The sequence below is a fragment of the Oncorhynchus mykiss genome, chromosome 12, assembly GCF_013265735.2.
Source record: "Oncorhynchus mykiss isolate Arlee chromosome 12, USDA_OmykA_1.1, whole genome shotgun sequence".
Lineage (NCBI taxonomy): Eukaryota > Metazoa > Chordata > Actinopteri > Salmoniformes > Salmonidae > Oncorhynchus > Oncorhynchus mykiss.
In genome coordinates, this window is record NC_048576.1 from 20,478,116 (window position 1) to 20,503,852 (window position 25,737).

Genomic DNA, 25,737 nt, shown 5'->3' on the forward strand with positions numbered 1-25,737 from the left:
ATGACGAGCTGTCCTCATAGGAGAGTTATAGGCAGAGACAAGTCCAGCACACAGACAGGACCAACAGCTGTACAGAGACAAACTACACTACAGGTAAAAGTCGAATGGTGAAATGAGTCTAACATTTAATACCCCAGAAAATGATATCAGGAGAGTGTCCTGGGTTTGACAGGGAGTGGGGATGGTGTTACAGAGGTAAGAGAGAAGACACTCCTGGGATGTTTCGCACACGAGGCATGACGTCATTTGTTTTGGCTGGCTCTCTAATCCTGTGATGTGTGCTAAAACCTGCCAGGCATCCACCACTGTGCTGCCTGTGCAACCTGTGTGTGTGTGTGTTCCCATGTGTTACTCCACTATGAATCCTCTAATTGGCTGATTGAAAGTGAACCTGCCTGACTGTACATTTTCCATTACCATTTCTAAATATAGCTCAGTGTCAGTACACTGACTGACTGACTGACTGTGAGCCATTGTTGAGAGTCCAGAGAGAAGCTGAATTTGGCGCGGCCTGCCACCAGAACGCACCACTGATTACACACTCCCATGAGGATCTCATCACAAACATTAATTAACACAAAGCATACAGTACATGATACTGCATCCATAATGTCAAGAATCTGTATCGGTTTATGTTATATACACAAAAATTATATTCGCTTCATCTGTTTTATTCTGTATTGTTTGTTGACCAGGATGTTAGTCAGGCTGTAATTATGAGATTGGTCAGAGTAGCCAGGGACATGAGAGAGGGCAAACATCCTGATAACATCTAGTGTATGTAAAGGCATCCCTCTGCCCTCTCCCTGGATGTCCTACAGTATAGGACTGGGACGTTACGGGGCTCAGCATGCCAAGCTTTGATGTCATCACATTTCCCTGCAGACAACCACGATAAGACCAGGTACTGTATGATTCAGATCGCCCCCTGCCCTGTATCCATGGAAAAAAAACACAGGGGCAGACGAATAACGTGAGCAGGAGAGAAAAAGATGATCTGTTTTTCTCTCTCTCCTTGCTGTCAGAACCAGCTGTCAGAACCAAGACACAGACAGGAATTTAGAACAAAGACACTCAGACTGTATTGGTTCTTCAAAAGGACATCCAACATCATATGATGGATGTGTTTTCAGAGTGGGGACAAAGCCTCTGTCCCCAGGGTGTGGTTATCTATGTGGTTATGAGGGTGGGAGGGTTTTGGGAGTTAAAAAGGAGAGTAAAGCGATAAGATAGAAATGTTCCTTGAGCTTTGCATCCTAAGACCTTATGCCATGTAATTACTACAGTGAAATAACAGAACAGTAGTAGAGCTGAAGAAGTAGACCATTAAGCCAACAGAGCAGGGCTACGTGTTGAATCTCCCATTGCACTTCAAACAGGTGTCATCATGTAGGGTGGTCTGTCGGTCTCAGCCATCCTACCATAGACCTGCACTGCATTAATAACCCACTGAGTTACAGTGTATAAACACAGACCAACATCCTGGTTGCTACCTGTCTGGTGAGTGTGTGTGTGTGTGTGTGTGTGCTTACATGTACAATACAGTAATCTTTTCCATATAGAGGACGCACACCCAATTCAAATAAATCCATCTCAATGTGACTACTTTGACATTCCCTCTCTCAGACACAGCTGTCTCCTATTTGCCAGGATCCAGCCGCATATGGAGATACAGTGTGAACTTCAACACACAGATTCTTGGCATTCTTTAACAGAGTGTTATTCTCCAGCCATCTAAACCAGAACTATGCTACTACAGGCCTCTCCTTTTTCCTGACACCAGGTCAACGTCCTAGTCCACAGACTCTCACCAACACAACTAGCTACCGTCTTCTGTGGAGGGGACTCTTCACTGACTCCAGATCAGATCCTGACTGTTGGAGTGCTGTCAGAGCCTTGTCAGCACATTGTTTTGTTTATGCCTGTAGTGGCAAGTTAATTTCTTAAGGGTTAAGGAATGCTAATTAAACTCTACAGCAGCAACTATCTGACCCAGTGTAGAAATCAATGAGAGGGAGAGAACATACTGTATAAGAGACCTTGTCAGAGACACACACAGTCACTCCATTGTGTTGAAATCGTTTTATATATTGAATGAACACACTTAATGATGTGGCCTTCACACGTTCTGTTCACAGACCCCCATTCAACTTCAGTTTAAAAGGCCGAGGCTTGACACCAACTGAGAGCCAGAGTAACAATGACAGCAGCAGAGAAAAGTTGCCTACAATGACATCCCATCAGTGTTGAACTGTCCTCAGATCAGCTACAGGGGACAACTCTGCAACATGCCCTAATAGCCCTTATGTCTCACCTGTCCCCTCAGGTCAGCTGTTCACTCAGGTTCACTCAGTCCCATGGGTGCAGTTAAGCTGCTACTCCACCTAGTCCCATGCCTGTAGAGTAGTTTAGATGTTACTCCACCTAGTCCCATGCCTGTAGAGTAGTTTAGATGCTACTCCACCTAGTCCCATGCCTGTAGAGTAGTTTAGATGTTACTCCACCTAGTCCCATGCCTGTAGAGTAGTTTAGATAATACTCCACCTAGTCACATGCTTGTAGAGTAGTTTAGACGTTACTCCACCTAGTCCCATGCCTGTAGAGTAGTTTAGATGCTACTCCACCTAGTCCCATGCCTGTAGAGTAGTTTAGACGTTACTCCACCTAGTCCCATGCCTGTAGAGTGTAGTTTAGATGCTACTCCACCTAGTCTCATGCCTGTAGAGTGTAGTTTAGATGCTACTCCACCTAGTCCCATGCCTGTAGAGTGTGACGTTACTCCACCTAGTCAGTGCTAACAGCTATTGTCAAACTTTCAACTCTCCACATCCCCTTTAAAATCCGTAAGCAGGCACAGTGTCGTCCCACATTCCTCTCTCACTGAGTCTGAGGGATCCATGTCTCAGAGCCAGGTAAGAGACACACATAGTGGACCATGTGCTGTTTGCCACAGTCAGCATCCCTTGGCCGGCCTTACTGTGTCTCTACTCCAGACTGATTCTGCAGTGTAGCCTACACAGAGCTGACTCTATTTGCTGCATTGTGGATTCACTAACGTCCTCATTGATGTGCTCAGCAGTTAGTCAATTAGTCGCTCTGGAGGTTCACTGCCACCTACCCATCATTGAGCTCTCTACAAACCCAAACACTACACCACCACCCAAACGCTACATGCCACATCACGCTACCACCACCCAAACGATACACGCCGCCACCACCACCCAAACACTACACGCCACCGCCACCACCACCCAAACGCTACACGCTACCAGCACCACCCAAACGCTACACGCTACCAGCACCACCGAAACACCAGCACCACCCAAACACCAGCACCACCACCATCCAAACACCAGCACCACCCAAATATCAGCACCACCATCCAAACACCACCCAAACCACCCAAACACCACCACCATCCAAACACCAGCACCAGCACCACCCAAACACCAGCACCACCCAAACACCAGCACCACCCAAACCAAACACCAGCACCACCCAACACCAGCACCATCCAAACACCAGCACCACCAGCACCACCCAAACACCAGCACCACCAGCACCACCCAAACACCACCAGCACCACCCAAACACCACCCAAACCATCCAAACACCAGCACCACCAAAACACCAGCACCACCAAAACACCAGCACCACCAAAACACCAGCACCACCAAAACACCAGCACCACCAAAACATCAGCACCACCAAAACATCAGCACCACCAAAACATCAGCACCACCACCAGCCAAACACCAGAACCACCCAAACACCAGATCAGAAATCCAATAAGAGACAAGGACAGGAAACTCATCTTCCATTTAAACAATAAAGAAGAAGTAAAAATAGAAAGCAGACTCACCATCCAACAACGAGGGGTTAAACAATGGTCTGTCATTATTGCCATCCAAAGTCACAGCTGCTGTTTTCTCCTGAAAGAGAAAGGGATAGTTCATAAAAACGCTTTTCCAATTAATGGTATTTGCCAGATGTGATTCAAGACTGAATTTCAGCCAGGCTCAAGGCAATTCCCCACCTGGGATTTCAACCAATGCCTCAAGCCAACATTCAACTACTACTCTCTCTCTCCATGTCTCTCCCCTCCTCCTTTGTCTTCTCCCCGTCTATCCCCCTGTTTCTCCTCCTAATAACAGGATGCTCAATTTCTCTCACACGGTTATAGACCTTCCAGGCAAAGAGCACGCAGCTAGGAGCTTGAAGTCATTCCTGCTCCTTCCCTCCTCCCTTCATCAGACACGAGAGAGAGAGAGAGAGAGAGACAGAGAGACAGAGAGAAAGTTATGAAGATCTTCACAGTGACTTTGGTTGAGGAGTTGGTTGGGGGGGTTGGGAGGATTATCAGTAATTATCAAAGACCAACTGGAACCTATAGGATTACTAGAAAGTGGAACAAGATGAGGCCTCTTGCTCCTCTTCTTCTTCCTCCAACTCTTCTGCCCCAGTGCTGATCTGAACCAGAGGTGCACACTTCACAGACCATGTGATTTCCCCTCAGGAGAATCTCAGGAGGAATACTGCAATGGATGAACTCATAACAACAAGCTTTAATCTATATCCATATATGAATAATATTTCAACACTTCCAGGAATCTGAGAGGAAATATTATTGGACCATGGAGACTGTAGGCCTAAATAAGTGACTGTTTCTAGTGTTCTAAACCTGAGGGTTCTCTCATAGGAGAAGGGCAAGTATGTCCTCCTTGTCCCAATGTTGAAACCCAGAACTCTGTTAATATGAAGAATGACAGTAGGAACCACCAAGGCAACATAATCTATCTTCTCCATGGCTCCTCTTACTTATGTCCTGAAAATGTATCCTAGTCCACCTGAGGGATGAGAATGTCTGGAGCAGACAAGCAGAGAACTGCATCCCTGGGTCTGTGATGTGTCATGACCATTGTTTTCCAGGGGAAAATGTTGTTTTTCCTTCAGAGTGTCCGGGTATGCATGGTAACTACAGAGTGTCTGGGTGTGCATGGTAACTACAGAGTGTCCCGGGTGTGCATGATAACTACAGAGTGTCTGGGTGTGCATGATAACTACATAGTGTCTGGGTGTGCATGGTAACTACAGAGTGTCTGGGTGTGCATGGTAACTACATAGTGTCTGGGTGTGCATGGTAACTACAGAGTGTCTGGGTGTGCATGGTAACAACAGAGTGTCCGGGTGTGCATGATAACTACAGAGTGTCCCGGGTGTGTATGATAACTACAGAGTGTCCGGGTGTGCATGGTAACTACAGAGTATCCGGGTGTGCATGGTAACTACAGAGTGTCCCGGGTGTGCATGGTAACTACAGAGTGTCCCGGGTGTGCATGGTAACTACAGAGTGTCCGGGTGTGCATGGTAACTACAGAGTGTCCGGGTGTGCATGATAACTACAGAGTGTCCGGGTGTGCATGATAACTACAGAGTGTCCGGGTGTGCATGATAACTACAGAGTGTCCGGGTGTGCATGGTAACTACAGAGTGTCCGGGTGTGCATGGTAACTACAGAGTGTCCGGGTGTGCATGGTAACTACAGAGTGTCCGGGTGTGCATGGTAACTACAGAGTGTCCGGGTGTGCATGGTAACTACAGAGTGTCCGGGTGTGCATGATAACTACAGAGTGTCCGGGTGTGCATGGTAACTACAGAGTGTCTGGGTGTGCATGGTAACTACAGAGTGTCCGGGTGTGCATGGTAACTACAGAGTGTCCGGGTGTGCATGGTAACTACAGAGTGTCCGGGTGTGCATGGTAACTACAGAGTGTCCGGGTGTGGAATGAACTCCAGCTGTAGTATTGGCAGAAAGAAAGCAAAGGGATTAGATGATTGATGGAAAAGCCATACCTGTGTAAAGCATTGATATCAAATGCTCTTGAGCTCGGAAGTGTGTGTGTGTGTGTGTGTGTGTACTCATGCTATATCAGACGCCTCTGTGCTTAAATCTACTCCCACAGTCATCAAGAGCAGGGAGAGAAGGAACAAAGGGGAATAGAGAATGTTCTAGCATTTGTGGCTGGTAAAGCCATTGAAAGAGGGCTGATATCCTCCGTTCTCCTTCTGTTGTCCTCTCCTCTGTCAAGCCCCTGAGACATAGAAGCACAGGCTGCTAGGGCAGGGGTCGGCAACAGGCGGCCTACAAGACTGTAAAATCCACAGGAATTTGTTCCCAGGAATCTGTTCCCAGGAATCTGTTCCCAGGAATCTGTTCCCAGGAATCTGTTCCCAGGAATCTGTTCCCAGGAATCTGTTCCCAGGAATCAGTTCCCAGGAATCAGTTCCCAGGAATCAGTTCATGTATTCCCAGTACTAAAAGAAGAGACTTATGTGATCGTGTCTCAATGTAATCAAGGTATGAAATTATTGTTCATTTCAAATACCATCTCTTTTTGGATGTGGTCAATTTGCAGTGTACAAATTCATCAGTTATTATGTTTTGGTCCCCCGACCATCGACTCACAAAAATGTTCCCGCAGATGAAACTGGTTGCGCTAGGGCACGTTCCAAAGTCATTCCACGGAGGGTCGCGTGTCTGTGGGTTTTCGCTCCACCCTTGTACTTGACTGATGAATCAAGGTCACTAATTAATAAATAAACTCCCTCACCTGGTTGTCTACAGGTCTTAATTGAAAGAAAAAAAGAAAAACTCACAGACACTCAGCCCTCGTGGAATGAATTTGACACCCCTGAGGACTCTATGGTCCCTGTCTGGACCTCTGTCTCCAACCAACATTGTAACAAGACACATTCACATTCACTCACATGTGATTGTCTGGGTTCAAATCCTCCTGAAGATATTTATAAAGTATAAGGGATGAACAAAGATATCCCTCAATAACCTGATAGTGCTAATTTCATTTGTCCTGAGATTGATACCAGACAGTCCCACCCTCTTCAACACTTTCTCAATATCTCTCAAACATTCTCTAAGAGGAAAACCTTCCCCCCTCTTCCCAAATACTGGCAGCTTGTTAATATGCGCCCAGGAACTATTCTTTGATTGGCTGAGCTCACTTCCTGTAATTATAAGGGAGGAAGTCGGGGTGAGAGGGGTCGCAGCTTGCTAAACTTAGCCCTGCGGACAGACCTAGATCCAGACCCATGACTACCCGGTGTGTGTCTCTCTATAGGGGAGTCCATAGGTTTAGGTTTTTAACTCAAAGGAAATAGGAGTAACCGGCATATACCTGGAAATCTGTCAAACATTATTTTACATATTATCTCACTTGTGAAACACAGACCCTGCAGTCTTCCATAATCACAGGACTGGTGTGTCTTCAACATCTAGTAGGTTATTTATTGATCACATTTTTAATATTTGTTTTATTTAACTAGGCAAGTCAGTTAAGAACAAATTCGTATTTACAATGACGGCCTACACCAGCCAAACCCGGACGACGCTGGGCCAATTGTGCGCTGCCCCACTCGGTAGCCACAAGGGAGACGACCTTGAGGCATATGGGAGACGACAATCATTCACAGTGACAAACCAAATGTTTTGTTCAACAGATACCTGGCAGGTGCATTGTCATCATCTCTCCTCCCAATATCAATGCATCTCATTTTCAACATCCTGGTTATTACCAGACTGCCCATGTGGCCAGGCCTGTATCACACAGTCGTTTTCACACCGGCACAACTACCATAACAAGACCTCCCAAGACCACCACGTGGGTAAGTTACACACTAAGACACACACTCCGACGCCAGAAACACACAGACCCCAACAGTGAAACACTCCCAGCCTCAGTCTGTGGTAGGTCACAAAAACACAGGCCTGCCAAACACCCTCCAGCCTCCCTCCACATCCCTGTAGGCTATGGTGTTGGTGTGTCTGTGGTGCTGCTGCCAATCCTGGGTGGTAGTGAGATCACTGTGTGGTTTATTCTAGACCACTCACTCAGGCTTCCATCAATGATCCTCTCTGTATTGAATAGGACTGCATGTTATATCCTAAATGGCACCCCCTATATATTATACTACTTTTGACCAGACCCTTATGAGACTTGGTCAAAAGTAGTGCACTACATAGGGAATAAGGTCCCATTTGACACAACATCCGTCACCAAGATGAAGACTAGTATAACATTTAAGGCTGTGCATGGATGGTTGCTTTTGGGGTTCTGGCCTGGCCTAACTTCATGAGCTGGAGGCCAGTGATGTTTTTGGTGGTCCACTGCAATGGCCGTGGGGCTGTTGACTTGAGACCCCATCGACTGGTGTATAGTGGCATGGGGTCAAGGGTAATATTTGATTGGACTGAAACCCCATTTAAATACAGTCATGCCACGCCACAATGCTTTGTTCTGTTCACCAGTCTATCGCAGAACTCCACTAGACCAGAGAGACACACATATTTACACACATGTACCCAGTGTGATAGAACAGTACAGTAGGCCAATCTCTTGTACTGAACCCAGGTCCACTCCGTCTTAATGTGTGAGTATACTACAGTATATCTCCCCCCAGGCGCTGAGAAGACTGTACGTCTTCAGCAGCTTGGTTAATGGGATCCTAATAAATCTAAAATAATGAGCAGTATCAATCCAGGACTCTGCCAGAGGCTGTACTTCAACATCACACATAGTTCATTATTTAGAGACACTTTCAATGAGATAGCTAGCAAGGGGTGTAAGGTCATACTGGGACTATATTAATTGACAGTAAACAATACTTCACAGGTACACCAAAAACACTCATACCCCTCTAGTTATAATTGGTAACATTCCTTGTATCATCAAGAGGAACCATTATAAAGCAGAATTTTCTATGATTACTCTCATAATATTGAAAATCAGAGTTGATCAAAAGTCTTACGGTTTTGTAAAAGTAGCCTTTTGCAAATGTATCCAAATATTAAACTATAATCTTAGGCTATTTGAGAAGTATTTCTCGTTTGAGGTGTATTTTCTAGGGCTTTAGCCTACAGTAAATCACTTGATCTAAAGTGGCATTTGGAGATTTATTGTGTGGCGATAATTGCTAAATGCTGATAAACATCACCGCCAGCTCCTGAAACCTCGGAACCAGAGCAGAGGAAGCAGGCGAATCAGAGTCGGTTGGTGATAGTTCAGGGATGCTAATTTAATTCATCACAGCCGTCAAAAACCTGTGTGTCATGACTGAATTACATGACACGCAAACTAAACACACAATACCAACACTTTTACATTCTGACAGAAGTGAGGATACAAGCTAGCGAACAGAATTGATGCCAGCTAAAACTTCGCGCTTGCTATGAAAACACCTGGTTTTCTAAACAAATTTACCTTTTCCTCGCGTAGAATAGAAGGATTCCGATATGATGGTTTGGTCACAATTATTTAGAGAATTTCGTCTAGGCTTCTTCGTTTTACTACGTTTGTGTTGTGTCGATTTCTAACTTCTCCAAGTGACCGGGCTCTGCATAACATTGGCTACGTTTTCGCCGCCGGGTGTTGGGCTCCCACCTCCGACGTCTTGGAGAAGTACAGTTTGGTCCCCCGCTGCTCTAAGTGTCCCTTTCGTTTCACTTTATCTACGGATGGAAATCTTTATTGCATAATATGCAACCACTTGACATTTTCCCCTATAACTTTTTTTCAGGCATTGTTTATTCAAAAGGTACATTCTAGTCTGCACTTTTGTAGTGTCATAATGTCATCATTCATTTGAGGCAAGACAGGACACCTGAGAGAAATGTGACCTCCCGTTTCCTTGGAGATCGTCTAGGTGACCGTGTGAGGGGACTCATCTGACACTGAACAATATTGTTACATTGCTGCATCATGTCTGTGTAGCAAAGAAAGGTTGGTTTATTGAACACCAATCATAATATAAATTGGCTTTAAAGCTGTACAAACGTTTTGAGCTTCATCATCTACATATGGGGTATTAATGGAATCAACCAGTCATATTTAGACGTTTTGATCTGGGATCTCTATAGTGACACTATGACAAACAATGAAACCATAAACATAAACATAAAAACACACATGACTGAATCCTTACTACTTTCAAAGACTTTATATGAAATTGTAGTTTTATTTTTTACAAATAGAAGACCAATACACTTGGATTGATGTACTGTATTTCTCAATAAAATGGTGTTCTTCCCACAAAGGTCTAATACAAATCACAATAACACTGACATTGTAGAGATGTAGAGAAAAATGGTAACATTTTTTATTATGTAGTTTGGATGAGTAACATTGTGGAAAATACGATTGGTAATGGAATGAATTACACCAATAAACACCACACAGGCAAGCATTCATCAGTGGCAGCAAAAGCAAAATGGTGTCTAAGTTTAGGTTAAAAATGTATGGAAATGTAATCCATAAAAATACTTTGAAAAATCAATACAACAATAAACTCAGAAAAACCCTACTGCTAATAAAATAACAGCTGTCTGTCCTGACCGTCTGACTTTGTCAGTAAACCACTCTATGTGCAACTGACCCTAGAAAGCCCAAAATACAGTACATTCCTACGTCCCTCCAGCCCCAATAAATATACTACCAGGATAAATACAGATCTGTCTACAGATTCAAACAGACCAGCAGAGAGAGAGACAGACAGAGACAGATGAGTGGAGAGGGGGGGGGGGGGGGGCCTAGTTGTTCTCAACAACACATTATTTTTCAATAAGGTGATAATTGATTTGAATATGTCCACTGATTAATGTTAATTTGATAAGGTCCCCATTATATACTAAAATAAGACTTTAATTAGACTAACTACATACATGCTAAGGTATCATATGTAGTGGATTTTCATTTATGAAATAAATTCATGTTGAGGGCTTCAAGAATATCCTGTAGTTAGGTGAACACGTAAGGTAGTGATACTCAAGTAGCAGCCCGGGGCCATATCTGGCTCATCATGACATTTGTCATGATGAGCCAGATATGGCCCCGGGCTGTTACTTGAGTATCACTACCTTACGTGTTCACCTAACTACAGGATATTCTTGTACTGTATGTAAAGAACATTTCAATCAGATATTTCATGAAAAATCATACCTCCCTTCATGTCAACATACTTTCTCCCATCATGCACTTTGTCTGACTTCAACAAATCTTCAAATATCTAATGAATCTCGGTAGAAAATACACTAGGTACTTTTTCATACCTTCATTTTAGCAAAATATTTTCCCCTTTTTATATGGCACAAGCAGTGAATGGTAAACAACACACACAGCCATACACACACACACTCACACAAAAAACACACACACACACACACACTCACACAAAAAACACACACACACACAGACACACACAGACACACACAGACACACACAGACACACACACACACACACACACACACACACACACACACACACACACACATATATACATCAGAGAATATGAAATAAAGCTTAACTCCCTATAACCAAACATATGTTAATAAAAGTCATAATCAGTAAATCAATCTTTTAAAACTACCAAAAATATCAACAACTCTGTTCTTCACTCCTGATGGTGGGTCAGATCTAGACTGTATTGGCGTGTTTCTTGCACAGAGCCTTGTCCTTTTTAGAGAAGAAGGCTTGGCCCTCCAAACTGGTGTTGCAGACCTGGAAAAAGACAGACAGAGTACAGTAGTGTCAGTGCTACAACCCTTCAATGTTATCTACTCCCCTACTCTCTCCATGCCCCCCTCTCTCTCTCCATGCCCCCTCTCTCTCCATGCCCCCCTCTCTCTCTCCATGCCCCCTCTCTCTTTCCATGCCCCCTCTCTCTTTCCATGCCCCCTCTCTCTCTCCATGCCCCCCCTCTCTCTCCATGCCCCCTCTCTCTCCATGATGAACCCATCTCTCTCTCCATGCCCCCTCTCTCTTTCCATGCCCCCTCTCTCTCTCCATGCCCCATCTCTCCCTCCATGCCCCCCCTCTCTCTCTCCATGCCCCCCCTCTCTCTCTCCATGCCCCCCTCTCTCTCTCCATGCCCCCTCTCTCTCTCCATGCCCCCGTCTCTCTCTCCATGCCCCCTCTCTCTCTCCATGCCCCCTCTCTCTCTCTCTCTCTCTCTCTCTTTCTCTCTCTCTCTCTATGCCCCCTCTCTCTCCATGCCCCATCTCTCTCTCCATGCCCCCCCTCTCTCTCCATGCCCCCCACTCTCTCTCCATGCCCCCCCTCTCTCTCCATGCCCCCCTCTCTCTCTCCATGCCCCCCTCTCTCTCTCCATGCCCCCCTCTCTCTCTCCATGCCCCCTCTCTCTCTCTCTCTCTCTCTCTCTCTCCATGCCCCCTCTCTCTCCATGCCCCATCTCTCTCTCCATGCCCCCCTCTCTCTCTCCATGCCCCCCTCTCTCTCTCCATGCCCCCTCTCTCTCTCTCTCTCTCTCCATGCCCCCTGCCTGCCTCTCTCTCTCCATGCCCTCTCTCTCTCTCCATGCCCCCCTCTCTCTCTCCATGCCTGCCTCTCTCTCTCCATGCCCTTTCTCTCTCTCCATGCCCTCTCTCTCTCTCTCCATGCCCCCCCCCCTCTCTCTCTCTCTCTCTCTCTCTCTCTCTCTCTCTCTCTCTCTCTCTCTCTCTCTCTCTCTCTCTCTCTCTCTCTCTCTCTCTCTCTCTCTCTCTCTCTCTCTCTCCATGCCTGCCTCTCACTCTCCATGCCCCCCTCTCTCTCCATGCCCCCCTCTCTCTCTCCATGCATGCCTCTCTCTCTCCATGCCTGCCTCTCTCTCTCCATGCCCTCTCTCTCTCTCCATGACCCCTCTCTCTCTCCATGCCCCCCTCTCTTTCCATGCCCCCTCTCTCTCTCCATGCCCCCCCTCTCTCTCCATGCCTCCCTCTCTCTCTCCATGCCCCCCTCTCTCTCTCCATGCCCCTCTCTCTCTCTCTCCATGCCCCCCTCTCTCTCTCCATGCCCCCCCTCTCTTTCCATGCCCCCCCTCTCTCTCCATGCCTCCCTCTCTCTCTCCATGCCCCCCTCTCTCTCTCTCCATGCCCCCCTCTCTCTCTCCATGCATCCCCCTCTCTCTCCATGCCCCCCCTCTCTCTCCATGCCCCCCTCTCTCTCTCCATGCCCCCTCTCTCTCTCTCTCTCTCTCTCTCTCTCTCTCCATGCCCCCCTCTCTCTCTCCATGCATCCCTCTCTCTCTCCATGCATCCCTCTCTCTCTCCATGCATCCCTCTCTCTCTCCATGCATCCCTCTCTCTCTCCATGCCCCCCCTCTCTCTCCATGCCCCCCTCTCTCTCTCTCTCTCCATGATGCCCCCATCTCTCTCTCCATGATGCCCCCATCTCTCTCTCCATGATGCCCCCATCTCTCTCTCCATGCCCCCTCTCTCTCTCCATGCCCCCATCTCTCTCTCCATGCATCCCTCTCTCTCTCCATGCCCCCCTCTCTCTCCATGCCCCCCTCTCTCTCTCCATGCCCCCCTCTCTCACTCCATGCCCCCTTCTCTCTCTCTCTCCATGCCCCCCTCTCTCTCTCTCTCTCCATGCCCCCCTCTCTCTCTCTCTCCATGCCCCCCTCTCTCTCTCTCTCCATGCCCCCCTCTCTCTCTCTCTCCATGCCCCTTTCTTTCTCTCTCTCTCCATGCCCCCATCTCTCTCTCCATGCCCCCTCTCTCTTTCCATGCCCCCTCTCTCTCTCCATGCCTCATCTCTCTCTCCATGCCCCCCTCTCTCTCTCCATGCCCCCTCTCTCTTTCCATGCCCCCCTCTCTCTCCATGCCCCCCTCTCTCTCTCTCTCTCTCTCTCCATGCCCCCCTCTCTCTCCATGCCCCCCTCTCTCTCTCTCTCTCTCTCTCTCTATCTCTCTCCATGCCCCCCTCTCTCTCTCTCTCTCTCTCTCTCTCCATGCATCCCTCTCTCTCTCCATGCATCCCTCTCTCTCTCCATGCCCCCCCTCTCTCTCCATGCCCCCCCTCTCTCTCTCTCTCTCCATACCCCCCTCTCTCTCTCTATACCCCTCTCTCTCTCTCCATGCCCCCATCTCTCTCTCCATGCCCCCCTCTCTCTCTCCATGCCCCCTCTCTCTTTCCATGCCTCCCTCTCTCTCTCTCTCCATGCCCCTCTCTCTCTCTCCATGCCCCCCTCTCTCTCTCTCCATGCCCCCCTCTCTCTCCATGCCTCCCCCTCTCTCTCCATGCCCCCCTCTCTCCATGCCCCCCTCTCTCTCTCCATGCCCCTCTCTCTCTCGCCATGCCCCCCTCTCTCTCTCCATGCCTCCCTCTCTCTCTCTCTCTCCATGCCTCTCTCCATGCCCCCCTCTCTCTCTCCATGCCTCCCTCTCTCTCTCTCTCTCTCTCTCTCCATGCATCCCTCTCTCTCTCCATGCCCCCCTCTCTCTCTCCATGCCCCCCTCTCTCTCTCCATGCCCCCCCCTCTCTCTCCATGCCCCCCTCTCTCACTCCATGGGAGGCTGACTTACTGCACACACGAAGCAGGTATCATGCCAGGTGAATCCCAACGCCTCCAGAAACTTGTCTCCTGCCTCGATGGGAAAGTCGCAACCATGGCAACTGGTACCAAAGAGTTGATAGTAGTCTGAATGGGAGAGGGTCAGTATAATGTTACTTTCATGACGCAAATTATTTCACAGTGCCGTTCATTCCCTAAGACCTTGCTTGCTGTGACCTCTCACCTCTTTCACAGTATGGCAGCCCGTCCTCCAGGTGGAAGGTGTTGTTTCCGATTGGCTGCTGGCAGGACGCACACAGGAAGCAGTACACATGCCATGTCTGCTTCAGGGCATTGATGACTTCCTGTATTAAAAAAATACAAGGGATTATAGGGAATTATATTACTGTCATAATGCCATAACTTGATTTCAATATGTGTCTGTGCATTAGAAGAGGAAGCTAAGATAGTTGAGCAAGGTGGACAAACCAAGATACTATACTGTCTCCTAAAGTATGTCACTCACCCCCAGGACCTTCTGCTGGCAGCTGGTACAGGTAGGGGCAAAGATACTATACTGTCTCCTAAAGTATGTCACTCACCCCCAGGACCTTCTGCTGGCAGCTGGTACAGGTAGGGGCAAAGATACTATACTGTCTCCTAAAGTATGTCACTCACCCCCAGGACCTTCTGCTGGTAGCTGGTACAGGTAGGGGCAAAGATACTATACTGTCTCCTAAAGTATGTCACTCACCCCCAGGACCTTCTGCTGGCAGCTGGTGCAGGTAGGGGCACAGATACTATACTGTCTCCTAAAGTATGTCACTCACCCCCAGGACCTTCTGCTGGCAGCTGGTACAGGTAGGGGCAAAGATACTATACTGTCTCCTAAAGTATGTCACTCACCCCCAGGACCTTCTGCTGGCAGCTGGTGCAGGTAGGGGCAAAGATACTATACTCTCCCCTAAAGTATGTCACTCACCCCCAGGACCTTCTGCTGGCAGCTGGTGCAGGTAGGGGCAAAGATACTATACTGTCTCCTAAAGTATGTCACTCACCCCCAGGACCTTCTGTTGGCAGCTGGTGCAGGTAGGGGCAAAGATACTATACTGTCTCCTAAAGTATGTCACTCACCCCCAGGACCTTCTGCTGGCAGCTGGTGCAGGTAGGGGCAAAGAACTTCTCATAGCAGTGAGCACAGTACACTGTTCCCCTCTCCTCCACGAAGCCAGACTCCACCAGAGACATGTGGCAGTGGGAACAGTTAAACTCCTCAGGGTGCCAGGACATGCCCATGGCCACCAGGAAAGGACCTCTGTGGAAGATAGGAGGTGGTCAGAGGTCAGGGTAACAAGGCAAAAAGAGAGGTTGACTTGTTTTGGTCAAATTAATTTTAAACACCACTTTATCAATGTCAGATGTATTTGAAAGGGACTAAACTAATCAGACGTACACCCTTAGGATTAGGCTGTGTCCAAAATTCTAATATAGTGCACTACTTTTGACCACACATGGCTTCCCATACTGACTGTTGGTACTGACCTGATGACCTTGTCACAGTGACCACACATGGCTTCCCATACTGACTGTTGGTACTGACCTGATGACCTTGTCACAGTGGCCACACATGGCTTCCCATATTGACTGTTGGTACTGACCTGATGACCTTGTCACAGTGGCCACACATGGCTTCCCATACTGACTGTTGGTACTGACCTGATGACCTTGTCACAGTGGCCACACATGGGGGTGCGTGTTCCCGCTGCGATGTGTTCGGCCCGCTGTACCAGGGAGTTCTGGTCCTTAGGGTGCGCCTGGGGGGCAGGGCGGTCAGAAACTTTGGGTACTGTGGGTACTGGTGCAGTGTTGCTGACCCTCCCAAAAGAGGGCGCAGCGCCACCCTTAGAGAAACCTAAAGCAACAGAAAATACACCACAGTTGTTTCAATCACACCATACAGAGATAAACAAAATATCCCATTCATTTGAGCTATATAATAAACATTGACAAACTGCTGTGTCAGGTAATCACAACACTAACAACGTACTGCAGACAGGCAGAGCAGTACAGTAGCTGTATTTACATGGGTGTGTGCATTGCTAGCTAAACCTAAAGACATCTTAGCTTAGGAGTGGTGGGCAGGTGTGATCAGGTATGAATGAGTATGCTGCTTGCTGCCAGAATATATTAGATCTAGCTGTGACCTCCCTGTCTTTAGCATGGGCCAGCTGTGTCGGGCAGATCCACTCCACACCGCCCAAACAATGGATCAATCTTCCCCACCGGGGTGAAGAAACAACATTACCATAGCCTGAAGAGACATCTGACAAAATGCCCCCAAGCCCCTCAGAACGCAGAGTGGCGAAGAAGAGACTATTCTCCCCTTCTCTCCATTCTTCCCTCTCTCCTCTCTCTCTGGCTGCATAGAGACATCCAGGCTGAGATCAAAGATGTCTTCCCTCAGAGGGGGATGGGGTGAGGGGTGGAGGGGGATAGAGACTCTATTGAAAAGGAGAACCCAATCAAAGAGCGGTGGACTGGGGGGTCAGAGAGCAAGTGCCCCCTCGATTTTCTCATAGTGGAGAGCAAACGAGCTGAATAAACATGACTGGGGACTGGCAGAGAAGGGAGAAGAGCGGAGAGGAGAGGACATCCATGGGGGTGGATGAGAGAGATAGAGGAAGAGAGAGAGAGACGGGGGAGCCAGAGAGAGACGGGGAAGCCAGAGAGAGAGAGAGAGACGGGGGAGCCAGAGAGAGAGAGACGGGAGAGCCAGAGAGAGAGAGACGGGGGAGCCAGAGAGAGAGAGACGGGGGAGCCAGAGAGAGAGAGAGAGATGGGGGAGCCAGAGAGAGAGAGACGGGGGAGCCAGAGAGAGAGAGACGGGAGAGCCAGCGAGAGAGAGACGGGCGAGCCAGCGAGAGAGAGATGGGAGAGCCAGCGAGAGAGAGAGAGACGGGAGAGACGGGAGAGACAGAGAGAGAGAGACAGGGAAGCCAGAGAGAGAGAGACGGGGGGAGCCAGAGAGAGAGAGACGGGGGAGCCAGAGAGAGAGAGACGGGGGAGCCAGAGAGAGATAGACGGGGGAGCCAGAGAGAGAGAGACGGGGGAGCCAGAGAGAGAGAGACAGGGGAGCCAGAGAGAGAGAGAGAGACGGGGGAGCCAGAGAGAGAGAGAGACGGGGGAGCCGGGAGAGAGAGAGAGACGGGAGAGCCAGAGAGAGAGAGACAGGGAAGCCAGAGAGAGAGAGACGGGGGAGCCAGAGAGAGCGAGACGGGGGAGCCAGAGAGAGAGACGGGGGAGCCAGAGAGAGAGAGAGACGGGGGAGCCAGAGAGAGAGAGACGGGGGAGCCAGAGAGAGAGAGACGGGGGAGCCAGAGAGAGAGAGACGGGGGAGCCAGAGAGAGAGAGACGGGGGAGCCAGAGAGAGAGAGAGACGGGGGAGCCAGAGAGAGAGAGACAGAGGAGCCAGAGAGAGAGAGACAGGGGAGCCAGAGAGAGAGAGAGACGGGGGAGCCAGAGAGGGAGAGACAGAGGAGCCAGAGAGAGAGAGACAGGGGAGCCAGAGAGAGAGAGACGGGGGAGCCAGAGAGAGAGCAAGGAGGGAAGAGAGCATAAACTGTATATGATATTGTCACTGTGTGTTGGCTCTATGCTCTAACTAACCCCTGAAGAGGCTTTGGGCAGGCTGTAAGGGAACACTGGAGATTTGTATCTCTGTTTCACTTGAACCACAGCAGGGCTGCCAAACCTCTGGTCCAAACTCCTGGTCCAAACTCCTGGTCCAAACCCCTGGTCCAAACTCCTGGTCCAAACTCCTGGTCCAAACTCCTGGTCCAAACTCCTGGGCCAAACTCCTGGTCCAAACCCCTGGTCCAGGTCCATCAAACTACTACTTCAACCACATCTGGTTAAGTTGGTCTTTTAAATGTCCTGTTGAGTGACCGTTTAGAGGCAGCAGTTTCTAGCCCAGTCCCAGGGCTTAGGGGACATGTTCTTGGTTGACACAATGACAGGAGTGCATGGTGGCAGGGAGGGAGGGAGCAATGGAAGGAGGGAGGTGAGGGAGGCTGGATAGATGAGTTTATAAGACAACACTCATCTCTCTCTGATAAACATCTGGGAGATGTATTACCTTCTGTCATCAATGCTGCCTGGCTTTTACACAGATGGCGGACAGAGGGCATAGTTCTCTCTCACACGAACAGTAACACATACACACACACAGACCCATGGAACACACCACAACACCTGTATACAACCTAATACCAATCCTGTCCTGCCCAGTGGAGGCTGCTGAGGGGAGAGCGACTCAAAATAATGTCTGGAACAGAGCGAATGGAATGGCATCAAACACCTGGAAACCATGGAAACCATGTGTTTGATGTATTTGATACCATTCCACTGATTCTGCTCCAGTCATTAGAACGAGACGGTTCTTCCCAACTAAGGTGCCACCAACCTCCTGTGGTCCTGCCTGCTGCTATGAAAACTGCCATGAAAAACATGACATATTTAGCACTAGTAGGGGGAATGGTAGAATCACACAGAACATACCATGCATCTGGCCTGGTTCCACACAGTCAGTATGAGGTATGTGTTTGTGAACACAAGGTCAAGTAAGCGTAAATGTGATACATACTCTATCTAACAGAGAGGTATCTGTGGTCTCTCATACACCCCCTTTCAACAGCTCTCACTTGAGGTCCCCAGGGAGGCAGGAGGTAAGCATAGGACCTCTCTTGCCTCACACAGCTCTGTAAAGGCATACAGCAATAGTAATCTCAGTAATAATGACTCCTAATGACTTCTACAGAGAAAGCTGCAGTTCTCACAGACCCTCAATCGTCTTTGTTTATTAAAGAGCAGGACATCTTATATATAATTCTACGTTTTCACTCAGGAATCGTGGAAAAGGAGCCTATAATTTGAGCTCATTAGCTGAATACAGCTTGTTTTATGCTGCTCTAATAAAAGCACTGATTCAATGGTGAGGGTTTCCAGTAACAACACAGGTCTGCCCCCTGCAGGTCAAGAGAAGCTGCTACATGAAGTCACAGTTAATGAGTACTGTTTGAGTAAAGGGCAGAGCTCTCAACTTAGAAAAATTAAAGATGTATATTAGCATTTCTGACTCATCCATGTTCAACAAAGGCTGTAATATAACTCAGCTTCAAGCAAATCTGTTGTTTTATCATAGCAGCAGGACACACACAATAACAGAAACATCATCAGAATGTGTAAACACAGCCAGGTGAGTGAACCTAACCACAGAATCCTCTGGGCAGACAGTCAGAAGAATAGCATAGTGGTAGTGTCATGGTGTAACAGTACCTGCTGAACCTCCAGCTGGCCAGGAGTGTTTGACCTGGGCAGACGGGGTCTTGAAGGTGGGTGGCGGGACACTGCTGCCATTCCTGGGGGCTCCTGGGACTTTGGTCATGGTCTTCACTGATGCTGTGATGTGACCACTGGGCGGGGCATTCTCAACAACTTTACTGGAGAACAGAAAAGGACTGCTTATAGGTCATTGTTCATGGACACACATGAACGTCTTTGACCGCACACACGTTTGTTTTACTATCCTAGTGGGGACCAAACAATTGATTTCCCTAAGCCGAACCCTAACCGTTAACCAGTGGAGGCTGCTGAGGGGAGGCTCATAATAATGGCTGGAATGGCACCAAACACCTGGAAACCTTGTGTTTGATACAATTCCACCTATTCCGCACCAGCCATTACCATGAGCCCGTCCTCCCCAATTAAGATGCCCCCAACCTCCTGTGCCATTAACCTAATCCTAACCTTAACCCTAACTCTAAACCTAACCCTAATTGTGACCCTAACTCTAAACCTAATTGTGACCCTAACCCTAAACCTAACCCTAATTGTGACCCTAACTCTAAACCTAACCCTAATTGTGACCCTAACCCTAAACCTAACCCTAATTGTGACCCTAACCCTAAACCTAACCCTAATTGTGACCCTAACCCTAAACCTAACCCCTAAGCCTAAAATAGCCTTTTTCCTGTGAAATGACCTAACTTGTCCAAATGTTCCTTGTTTTAATATCCTTGTGAGGACTTCTGGTCCCCACAAGGATAGTAAAACCGAAAAACCTATACAGTTACACAAATATAAATACACACATACACACACACAGACACTCCATCATACTTCAGAAATGCTTTTCCTTTATAGTATTCAAGGTTCCCAGGTTCTGGTAGGGTTGGTGTTGTTTATTCAGGACTATTCACATCACCAGGCTGTGCCAACGGAGGCCTGTCAGTCTCTCCCTCAGGCCCAGGCCATGTTTGTTATGGCAACCTCAGCCATGGTTACAGTACAGTATGAGTTTAATCCAGGACAGCTGTTAGAATGTCATTCCATTACAACACGCCTCCCCACTAAAAACTATGCAGACTTACTTCATTATTTTCGGCGTTAATAAAACTCCCACATTCTGCATCCTCTCCTACCCCCAATATAAAAGATGTGCTTCTCTTCCTGTTCAAGTGCATGTTTATGTGTAACAATGTGCAGACCATGCCCAAAAATAACTAAATAGTTGTTGGAAATACAAGTGCATTGGAAGCGCTGTTTTGAAGACAAAAAAAACCCTGGGCTCATTATGTGACTGAGTCACATCCAGCCCAGGCACTAATCATTACAATGAATTAGCAGGAAGCTCAGAGACACACTCAACCATCAGGCCAATTAAGAAGAGAGATGATTGGATTAAAAGCTGTGTCTGATGAAAACCATGGTCAGTATATCCAATAAGGATACAGGATACTACCCAGCGTCCAGATGGTGCATCACTAAGGAACACAGGAACACAATTAGAGTTGGCATGGTCTCTATCTCTCTCATTCTCTCTTTCTCTCCGTTCTTACTCTCTTTCAGTGAAATAATGTATGTAGTGGAGCTGCTCATTCTTTCAGACTCTGCAACGTTTCCCTCCATGACATTGACGGTTCTATAAATAATGCTTTTGAGAAAGACTTGCCCTAAGGCAAGTAACCTGACTTGAGTCTGACTTGATTTGCTCCAGGTCATATTGAGTTGTATGAATGTCAAATTGGTCAGCTACGCTGTCATTTAAATATGTCTTGAGGATACTGCCCTCTACTGACGATAAGGATCCATTACTATAGACCAAGCATTTTTTTAGCAAATGCTCTTATTCAGAGCTACTTACAGTAGTGAGTGCATTCATTTTCATACTTTTTCATACTGGTCCAGTGTGGTAATGGAACCCACAACCCTGGCGTTGCATGCGCCATGCTCTACCCACTGAGCACCTACTGCACAGTCAAGTGTTTAGATAATGTACTTCATAGCAGAAGAAGAAACAGAAAAGGAAGCTCAAGAGAAATGGAAAAGGGGACAGGAAATGAAGAACAGCTGAGAAAAGGATACAACTTTATTGATATATAAGCAGTTACAATCCTCAAGTAAAATGAATATGGTTAGTGTATACAACGAAACAAAATGAAGATAAAATACAAAGATACACACAAAGTATCAGAATGAAGTTGGAACAGAAGTAGAAACAAACAGAATAAACACAAAAAGTAGTTTATTACAGATGATAATGTGCAGATTTAATCTCAATCTGCTTCTCATGCGGTATTCAAGATACACTCAGTGGCCCGTTTATTAGGTACACCCATGTAGCCAGGTCGCACCCCCCTTTGACCCCAGAACAGCCTGTATTCTTCGGGGCATGAACACATTGCTCAATTTGTATTAAGGGACTCAACATGTGCCAGGAAAATATTCCCCATACCATTACACCACTGCCACTAGCCTGTACCGTTGACACCAGGCAGGATGGGGCCATGGACTCATGCTGCTTACGCTGCCTCTGCCATCAGCATGACGCAACAGGAACCGGGATTTGTCAGACCAAACAATGTTTTTCCACTCCTCAGTTGTCCAGTGTTGGCCTACACGATTCTTGCCATTCTCCTTTGACCTCTCTCATCAACAAGCTTTTGTTTGTCGCACCATTCTCTGTAAACCCTAGACACTGTCGAGCGTGAAAAGCGCCAGGCACCAACGATCATACTACTCTCAAAGTCGCTTAGGTCACTTGTTTTGCCAAATCTAATGTTCAATCCAACAGTAATCGAATGCCTCAATGCTTGTCTGCCTGCAATATATAGCAAGCCATGGTCACGTGCGAACGGGGTGGTGCACCTAATAACCTGGCCATTGTGTGTATGTACTACGGCAAGAGAGAGTATTTAACTCAAACACACACACACTCACTCACACACTCACTCTCACACTCCCCTAACACACCAGCAGGCTCACTGTACACACACATACACAGCAACTTACTAACTAATTCCAGTAACTACTTAAAGGGATGTGGTATAGGACAAGGCACAGGTGGTGAGGTATAATGTGAAATCTCAGACTGCTATAATGTGAGATCTGAGACGGTCTTTCTAGTTAACTACAGGCTGATTGAAATGAATAAAACACAGGCAGAGAGATGTTACTGGGCACAGCAAACTACAGTCTACTGCACGTTGAGTGTGCGTGCCGAAACACTGTGGTGCCAGTCTCTCAGCTTGTTGTACTGTTGTCCCACAACCTTTGGGTCCGGTTTGTTCACCCTAACACACCCAAAAGACACAGGAAAGGAGGGGAGATGGAGGGAAGGAAGGAAGGAAGGAGGAAGAAAGGAGAGGACACAGGAGAGCAGACAGGAAGAAAGGAAAGAAAGACATTGTAAAGAAAAATAAATATACAGAAACAGTCAGGTTTGCCAGTGGTGGTACTTCCTGACAGGAGAGCTCTGTCTGAGGGATGCTGTCTGTAAACCACATCTCTCTAAGAAGGAGAGATTGGAAGTCTCCTCCTGGCAGGCCTTGATTACCCACAATCCCACTTAATTACCCACAATCCATCTTCGTGACATGCTGATTGGCCGGGGCTTTGGTTGGGAGAGCAGCAGGGTGCATTTACTGCAGATGAAGATGAATAGGGGCAGAAAACAGACCTGAGAACCCCCAGAACCCCCAGCTCTAAAAGGCGATGAGGGTTGGCCAACCCAGCTAACCCTGCTTGAGCAGTTTCCACTAGGGTTTCCTCTGATGTGGCTTCCTGTAATGAAGTCTTAAACTAAGTGTGATACTGAGCGTCTCATGGATAAGGAAGTATGGGCTAAACTCGGAATCCCAATAATGACAAGCTCCTGTGGCATGCAGGATGAGACATGGAGTGCCAGAAAGCTCTGATCAACCCAACATAGTAACAGTAACAACAACAGCATCAGCCTCACACACCAGGAAACTACCCTCAGATCACATGGGATCAGACTGACATACCACCAACTACTCACTTCTTTCCAGCGCTGTTCTCCTGGGCTTGGTCTGTGAACAGAGGAGGAAAGAAACTCATCAACATAAAACAGAGCTTGTCAAATGTGCGTGTAGACTTGTGTGTCTTATAATAGAAAATAACTGATTTTTATTTATTTTATTTAACTAGACAAGTCAGTTAAGAACAAATTCTTATTTACAATGACGGCCTACCTCGGGCCAAAACCGGACAACACTGAGCCAATTGTGCGCCACCCTATGGGACTCCCAATCATGGCCGGTTGTGAAACATGCCTGGAATCGAACCAGGGTCTGTAGTGACTGCACTGAGATGCAGTGTCTTAGACCGCTGGCCACTCGGGAGGCCATGGGGTGACCAGACAAAAAGAGAGTGGTGCTACTGCTTTTTAAATGCTCATTTTAACAAAGTAGATGTTGATAAAAAAATATACCTATTTCAAAAAAATCTGTGACTCAGGATTCCTGTAAGCTAGCTCTGGCCCAACCCATCAGTATTCTCAAATAGAAATGTTAGTTGGTGTGGCATTTGGCCGGACTGATGTGGATGGCTAGCCAGGCAAGTACAAACCACTCTCCAGCACTCATTCGCATCAACAGCCTTGCACATATTAAACATTCTAGAAATAACCTCAGCCTATGTGTGGAATAGAGAATGACTTCTAATGCACTGCTCCTTGTCAGCTCCATGTCAGTTTGTATCAGCAGAGCAGGTCTAACACACACAGGGCTGGGGTGATGACAGCAAGATGGATGCTGAGGCCCAGAGACAGAGCTGCGCCAGGGGGACCAGAACACACAGACAGAGCTGTGCCAGGGGGAACAGAACACAGTGACAGAGCTGTGCCAGGGGGACCAGAACACAGTGACAGAGCTGTGCCAGGGGGACCAGAACACAGTGACAGAGCTGTGCCAGGGGAACAGAACACAGACAGAGCTACACTACCAGGATGGGAAATGGCTGGTGGATGCCCTAAGTTCAGATAATTAAGCTAAATTACAGAAAACACTGTACTGAACCCACTTTCACCACTGTAGCATTGAGATTCCCTTTTCCAGAGCTGACAAACACACTCATTGTGTTTTTTCTACATGTGGGCTTTGGACTCTTTTTGTTATGCTCCCAAATGCTGTGTGCGACCACCCGTCAATGTGGCTGGTAAGAACAGATATTCTACCAGCCAATGCTCAAATCTACCAGCTTTTTGCTGATGGCTGGTGTTCATTTCCCACCCTGTGCACTACAGGGACGAACATGCAGCACTGTTGTAACCTGTACTACAGTCTACTTATGTAACCTTTCCCTTAGGGGAAAAGGCAAAGCCAAAATGGTCACTTCAGAGGGATACTACTGTAAGATCACAATGGTCTAGTTAGGATAGATGTATATTTCCTTGTCCCATTGTGCCAGGTTATCCAGTAACTAGGGTGTCATTATGCCTCGGGGTATTGGGGTAAGGGGGAGTAGAACACAGAGACAGAGCAAAGGGGGTACCCACCTTTCTCTGTGCCGGTGATCTGAGCCAGGATTCTGAAGGACCTGGATTGGGAGGTTCCGGTGCGAGGATGCCAGTCCTCTGTGTCCTCGATCAGACGCTTCTTACTGGCCTCGCTGAGGGGCGAGGCGTGGGTCAACTCTGGTTCAACTCTGTTCCTGAGACCACACACAGAATAAAGTCATCATCAGCATTAACATTATTTTACAATTATCATTACCACTCAGCATTCATAACAATCACTCTTAATAATTACTTCCTTATTCAGATTAATTTATTACCTTCATTAATGTTTTTATATAGTAGCATAACACAAGTACAACATTTGTTCTCGTTCACACACTGGTACAGACAAATACACTCGTACTCCCAATGCTACAGGTATACTTAGACAAGACAAACATACACACATTCACTAAGTGTCCACAGCTAGATGTTCCATTACAGTACCTCCTAGGGCCAGTCTTTGGGGGGACTCTGCTCACGGACATTGAGAAGGTGGTAAGAAAGGAAAATAGAAGGAGAAGAAAACTTGAAAGAT

General features: G+C 47.5%; 2 protein-coding genes across 11 annotated transcripts in view; both read right to left on the bottom strand.

Moving 5' to 3' along the window:
• LOC110536815 (bone morphogenetic protein receptor type-1B) overlaps nt 1-9,434 on the bottom strand; it is a 113,215-nt gene extending 103,781 nt beyond the window's left edge. For 2 of the 4 annotated variants that reach the window (XM_036937172.1, XM_036937170.1), the window contains exons 1-2: nt 4,037-4,165; nt 3,863-3,932 (exon numbers count right to left, since the gene is read on the bottom strand). The gene's annotated coding sequence lies outside the window, so the exon portion shown is untranslated. Of the gene's footprint in view, nt 1-3,862; nt 3,933-4,036; nt 4,166-9,275 lie in introns of those variants that run through there. The other 2 variants (XM_036937169.1, XM_036937171.1) reach the window with 2 other exon arrangements.
• A 573-nt stretch (nt 9,435-10,007) lies between these two features.
• Nucleotides 10,008-25,737, bottom strand: part of LOC110537156 (PDZ and LIM domain protein 5) — a 111,354-nt gene continuing 95,624 nt past the window's right edge. For 4 of the 7 annotated variants that reach the window (XM_036937166.1, XM_036937164.1, XM_036937163.1 and 1 more), the window contains exons 6-14: nt 25,647-25,673; nt 25,200-25,354; nt 23,703-23,733; nt 19,679-19,842; nt 16,061-16,256; nt 15,479-15,659; nt 14,589-14,709; nt 14,376-14,491; nt 10,008-11,568 (exon numbers count right to left, since the gene is read on the bottom strand). In XM_036937166.1, coding sequence (XP_036793061.1) covers nt 11,485-11,568; nt 14,376-14,491; nt 14,589-14,709; nt 15,479-15,659; nt 16,061-16,256; nt 19,679-19,842; nt 23,703-23,733; nt 25,200-25,354; nt 25,647-25,673 — 1,075 coding nt within the window. In that variant the 3' untranslated portion in view covers nt 10,008-11,484. The remainder of the gene's footprint in view (nt 11,569-14,375; nt 14,492-14,588; nt 14,710-15,478; nt 15,660-16,060; nt 16,257-19,678; nt 19,843-23,702; nt 23,734-25,199; nt 25,355-25,646; nt 25,674-25,737) is intronic. The other 3 variants (XM_036937167.1, XM_036937165.1, XM_036937162.1) reach the window with 1 other exon arrangement.